Raw genomic sequence first — 6271 nt, forward strand, 5'->3', positions numbered from 1 at the left:
TCAATAAAAGAGACAGAATACATATGGGAAAGTCAGCTAAACCTTTTTTTTTCTTGTTCTACAGGTTCTTGGGAGTCTTCCAAGAGAAAACTGCAACAATTTAATGCCTTTCCAAATTATCATTTGTTGAGTATATTGCCTGACGGTAGTTTTGAAACAAAAGTAAAAGGAGGTGATTTACAAACTGTGTTCAGGCTTCTCCCATTCCAAGGTGCTATATTTAAACAGATAAGCATCTTCTTTTAGTTTTTACTGAAACATGAAAGTCTGGCAGGTCTGACAAGTGCAGTCTGAAACATGATCCTACATTGACTCCTGTTATGAATTCACAGCCAGCAGTATCATCAGACCACAAAGACAGTAGCTGAGGCTGCAGTTTTCAAAGAAACACATGCCTTTTCTGCATAAGAAAACTAATACAAAATCTGATTTTTTTTAAACCAATGAAAAACTCATATTTTGGTAAAGGACTACAAAAAGATTAGTGTTCATATACACATTAGAGTTAGGAAAGAAATAACTTCATTTTATGTGTAATCCCAAATTCTTGGAAAAATCTCAGCTGCTCAGTCTGCAGGATTCAGAGCCCCTGTGTTCTGGCAGGTGGTCTTGTTTAGATTAGGATGCAATAACTAATAACTGTGACTAACAGCTGCTAACACACACATTCTTGGTAGGATTTCTCTTAATTGCGGTCTCTGCAACTGCAAAAATAAAGATAATACTTTCATTTGCATTTCATAACCCCTTCACTGAATTATGGTTGCTTATATTTGTAGTCCTGATGCTCCAGTTGTTAAACAGAGGAGTCTTAAAGCAGGGATGGTAGAATCTATCCTGTCACAAAAATTAGTCAAATATGTAAGGATCAAAGTGAGGGACTACTGACAAGAGTGCCGGGTGGGAAACAGCAACTCAGGTTATGCATCCTCTAAGTGAACGAACCCGTCTGATACTTCTTAACTAGATAGACTCAACTATTATTAAATACTAAAGTCAGGCAATTCTTGATGCAGTAATTCATTAAAGATGCATGTTGGAAGCAGTACAGCAAAAATAATAACATTTGCAGTGTTAACTGGAAGCAGCAAGTAAATTGAAAAGAAATTCTACACTTTCCAGGAGGTTAAACAGCTTGTTTTGAGTGCAATTTATAGATTGTGAGGGCACCTGTTTTACTGGAATATACAGAGGTCAGGGAAATGCAGCTGACTGAACAAAACAGCCATAGCAGACAGCAAAATAAATTTCAGGCTGTTGGCAAGTAAAAGAACCTTAGACATAAAATAGTGTTGTTAATTTAACACTAAAAGAAATACTGGAGTACTCAATGCATTTTTAAAAAGCAGTCAGTAAAAACCTGCTAAAGATGTATGTCCACTTAAAGCCTTATTACCATCACACTTATATTGAGTGGGAACCCCAAGTGAAATAGCCTAGGAAGTGATTAAATATGAATCCTCCAGTTCCCAAATTGAAATACAAACAAAAAGTGCACTCAGTTGTGATAATCTTGTCTTTAATAACAGAATGGACGGACTAAAGCATCTCCCTCACAAACATGAGTGAGGGCAGGTTGGATTCGCAAGGATCTTGCATTACAAGAGGGGGTTTGTATCACCATTTCCTGTTGCAACAGGAGCATTTCTTCACTGAAAAGAACCCGAAATTTAGTACAAATAGAAGCTGAGTTGTCTGCTTTGAGATCAGCGAAGGTGACCTTCATAGTGAGAACAGTAACACTAAGCCACTCAGTGGTGATGAGCTGCAATCAGCTACAACATTTTTGAAATGCAGCCGGATATGACGGTTCCAGATGAAGCAAAAACTCTTACAATAATCATAGTAGCACAACTACTGAAGCTGCCCCACAAAAAAGCATGCAAGGAAGGGAAGAGAAGGAGAAAATGATTTGTGAAATGCTGGCAACCAACCACCCACCATTACCACCAAACCCACACACATTCCTATAAAGATGGCAGGTATTACCAAGGAGCAAACTCCCAACTGCTGCTGGTATCTAATCAAAAGGTCAGCTGTAATAATAATAAACAATAATACAAAAGCAATAATCTGAATCAATAGTCTCTGAGATGCCAATTTATTTATTCTACCCAGAGCACCATCCAACAGCAGGGGGGCCCATGGAGTCCCTCCTGCAAATGAAGTGGTCTAAACTACAAAACAAGTTTAGAATAAAATCAGCAACACTGTAAAAGGATGGACAATGCATAGAAACAGCTTTTCTAGTTATTCAACTGACAGGCAGCTGTCCCCTGGAAACTAGAAAGTGGAGAATCACCTAATAAAATTTTCCCTTCAAAGAAAATGGCCAAAATGCTAAAGAAAGAGAACAAAAATATATAATTGTATTTTTATTATTTTTGTATTATTAATATAGAATAATATTCTATATTTAGAGCAGCTGCTTAGTTTCTCCCATATCAATTCAAACTGTCACAGTGGCAGATAAATCCACATTCATGACAATTCACATTCTTCTTAAGTTAGTGGAAGTCAGTGGTTAGCAGCAATTTATATAGCACAGGCTTTCATGGTCCTCTTGTTGCTGAAAGACTGCCAAGGAAACACAATAAATGTGTTTTTGTCTTTCCAAGGAAAGACAATAAATGGGGTCTGCTTTCACCCTACAGGATCTGCAGTTTCATATTAGGTTAAATGGAAGAGGAACATGGGACTGCACGCTTCATTAGAACAGCAATGATGAAGCCAGAGTAAGAACAAAGAAAAACTAAGAGACACAAAAAATCAGAGCTGAAATTGCTAAAATTGTCAATATAAAGATGCTAACAATATCCACAGGACACTAAACTGCTATAATAAACTTGTGCTGTAAGAGTATGAGGTAAACAGTGGGCTCTCATTTCCTTTTTTTGTCAGAGAAAGAGTGGAGGGAGCTAGAAGGAAATAATCATAATCTAATATAGATGACATCTTTGATAATTATTTTTAAAAATGAAAGTGTCATTTATCCAAAAATAACATAACAGTCATATTTAAAATGTCACAGTAGTTCTCATGGGGAAAATAAGATTTATTTTTCTTGGTTTACACCTGTAGGCTTTGCAGAAATACTCTACAGTAACTGCATTTTAAGAGACTGAGTTGCTTTTTATCCAGTATTCTCAAACCTATCAAATATTAAACCCCACAATGCTTTTTAAAATGTAAGCCTCTATTGCACCTCTTTGTACTTGTGATACCTACCCTGACATGAAGCACAGAGAATTGACTTTAGCTTGTCTAGCTAATGCATTCACACTTTTCCAAGGAGTAAGAAACAATTTGGGATTTACAAAAAGACTGGTCATGTTTCAATTATTAAAACCTTCCTTCTCTCTTCTAAGGAATAAAGTTTTACATTACACACTTGTAAACAGAGAAATCCAAGCAGAAAGAATTTGCCTGTTAAATAATTCCCATATTTCACAGCAAACAGCCCAAGTATATGACACTGCTACAGATCTGTTTGTTTCCTCTAAACTATGCCTGCACACACATACATATTTTCTGAACAGAAAAAAAACAGGCTTGTGATAGCTAATTGTTGTAATGAACTCCAGAACATAGAATCAATCTAATATTCTACTGTGCCTCTCCCCAGGCATTCTCTAGGTACAAAAATGTTCCTCAAAACTCATCTTTAATGTTGAAATGTGGCTGATCTTCAGGTTTAAAGTCTAGGTTGGGGCTGCCATCCTCATTCAGAATTCGTCGAGAAGTATAGCCAACAATTGGATATTTGGCCTTATAAACATTATTGAAGATATCATCCAGGGACTTCAGTTCCTCTTCTGTGAGTCCTGTCTAAACAAAATAGGGAAATGAAAGTCCTGTCTCAAAGAAATAAAAATATAGATATTTACATGCATTTTTTCTTTTTTACTGATTACTATAAAACTTAGGGTCAGCTTTTGGGTTTACTTTGCAGAGCATGATGACCAAATTTAACTGTATAATTTGTAATTTTATTCTTTTCATTCAAATTCAGCCTTGACAAAACTTTAATATACTTTAATATACTCAGGTCAAACAAACCACTAACCTCCCTTCATTTTCCCATAAGTAAATCACATCTCAACTACGTAAAAACCCACTGCCAGAGTTAGCATCCACTGCCACGTCAGTGACACAGGATACACTAAACCAGCTGACAAAGAAAGTTATTTACTCTCTTTGTGAGCATTTTTAAACAGCAGGTGATTTTCCCTTTACATGTTTACATAAATTGTATTGATTCCACAGATAAAAAAACTCTCCTCTTGAAGGCTGTTAGCACCTTTCTTGAGCAGTAAATACATATCTATTTTATGTATTTAAAGAATATTAATGTATTTTGGTTTTAAATACAAGTAATTTAAAATTATTATTCATCGTCTTTCAAAATAATTTAACTTTGAAAAATGGAATTAAACCAATGGTCCAGTTTCTTACTGTGTCATGTGTAAGATCTGCTGGATCCAGAGACATCTTTGCAACTCCTCTTGTTGAGTCTTTTCCAACCAAAGCATTGTATGGGGCTCCTTTTCCATAAAATTCTGACAGATTTAAAAAAAAATAAAATCCAGAGATGATCTGACAATGTACAGGCTATGTTCAGCCTCTACTCTTCATCCAGCCTCTTAAACTTGCTAGTGATCTGAAAGCAACAGTTTAAGTCCCAAACCCTTCTTTCCAAAACTGACTTTGGATTTGCTACTTTTTGATAATATATCCTAGTCTTTAAAAAAAAACCCCAAACAACAAAACTAGCCAACCAACCAACCAACCAACCAAAACAACAGAGGGTGGGGTTATATAGCTGTTCAAATTCCTGTACTACAGTCTTAAAATTTATCAATTATTTAAGGAGCTGTGCTTTACATTCTTATGAGATGTTTGTAGCCTCCAGAATTTGCATGGCAAGCCTTGTCTAACTTAGGATTTAAAGATCAGCCAGCATGTATGACCAGACAAGCTGCGCTAACAAGGTTAGTATTAACAAAGCAACAAGCCGTTAGTTTTCTTATGATGACATTAAGACAAGTGTCTAAGACCCTCATGGCCCCTTCAAACATTTTATAGCAAATCTGGATTAAGTAGCAGGAGTTCAAATTAAAATATCTGTAGTTCTTAGGGAAGGCACAAACAGCAAATTCAGCCATAGATGGTTTAGGTGTAAATGACAAGACAAGAAGCCTTATGAAATAAGAAAATTTTTAAGGAGAAAAAAAGTTACTTGATCCCCTGCCCTACTTTCAGAATTACAGTGAACTCTTAAAAGAGTTTTGAGCGGGCCATTTGGATAGCACAGATGGATGAATACCAGCACAAAAGGAAAAGATGAGCTGCAGCAGTGCTGATATTGTGTAGTGCCATATGGGTACAACCAAGTTACCTTTGATCTGGTCAGGACAATGAAGTGCTGTAGCAGCAGCTTCCATGTGGCCTGACCCCACTTGTGGTGACTCAGGTGTCTTCAGCATTTCTGTCAGCAGTGTCCAAGCTAACTGGACAGTGCTGGCTTGTCTATGTGTGCTGTAATCTCAAACCAGTGTAAGTTCTATAAAAATCTTTGTAGGGGAGCTGTCAGAGGAGGAAAACCAAGTTTTTTAAAGGAGGAAAATGTGTTCTTTTTGTTGCAGGCTTCTAATACACTGGGAATATTTAAAAACACATGACTGAACACTAACATGAAAACAAAGCAGACAGCAGATGAGAAACAAACTAACCTTTTCCAGAGGTAACATCAAATACTACTCCCTTCACCGCCAGGTAGATGGGCTGTCCTTCCTGGAAAGAAAGCCATCAATATATCCTCAGCACTTAAGCGTAGGCAAAAGGCAGTTAGTTTTAGCTATGAAATCCATAAGCACTCAGGACATAAAGGAGAGAATTAAATTATCTGTTGTATGTTTTCTCTTGTTATGTGCATATACCAGTGTACGCATTCCATCCCTTGACATTTCTTGCTTGTACTTTAAGCTGTCCCTGATTTTTTTGTTACATTTTAACAATATGCAACGAGCGAATCTTTTTAATCTAAACAACACAGTCATAGAAGACATCCCTCTTGCAGGTCACCTCTTGTCTGCTTGAAGCCCATCCACTGCATCTTTCTATTCCTAATGCAGATGGATATTGCCCACAATAAAAGGGTGTATGGCCAACAACATTCTTTATTTGATTAAGAAACCACAGATGAATGCATAAACACACAAATCTAATCTTCTGACATCTGTTTTACTTAATAAGCCAGTGCTTCTGCTTT

At 36.6% G+C, this 6271-nt stretch overlaps 1 protein-coding gene and 1 long non-coding RNA gene across 2 annotated transcripts in view; one reads left to right on the forward strand and one right to left on the reverse strand.

Annotated features, from left to right (window-relative positions):
- Window positions 1–1319, forward strand: part of LOC108495694 — a 56056-nt gene extending 54737 nt beyond the window's left edge. Inside the window, exon 3 of the long non-coding RNA XR_001874209.1 lies at window positions 65–1319. This is a non-coding gene — a long non-coding RNA (uncharacterized LOC108495694). The remainder of the gene's footprint in view (window positions 1–64) is intronic.
- Window positions 1320–2074: 755 nt separating this feature from the next.
- The window catches only part of NENF (neudesin neurotrophic factor), a 5022-nt gene continuing 825 nt past the window's right edge, over window positions 2075–6271 (reverse strand). The window contains exons 2-4 of the mRNA XM_017811669.1: window positions 5733–5793; window positions 4456–4559; window positions 2075–3828 (exon numbers count right to left, since the gene is read on the reverse strand). Of these exons, the coding sequence (XP_017667158.1) occupies window positions 3652–3828; window positions 4456–4559; window positions 5733–5793 (342 nt within the window). The 3' untranslated portion in view covers window positions 2075–3651. The remainder of the gene's footprint in view (window positions 3829–4455; window positions 4560–5732; window positions 5794–6271) is intronic.

The sequence above is a fragment of the Lepidothrix coronata genome, unplaced genomic scaffold (genome assembly GCF_001604755.1).
Source record: "Lepidothrix coronata isolate B3197 unplaced genomic scaffold, Lepidothrix_coronata-1.0 Scaffold33, whole genome shotgun sequence".
Lineage (NCBI taxonomy): Eukaryota > Metazoa > Chordata > Aves > Passeriformes > Pipridae > Lepidothrix > Lepidothrix coronata.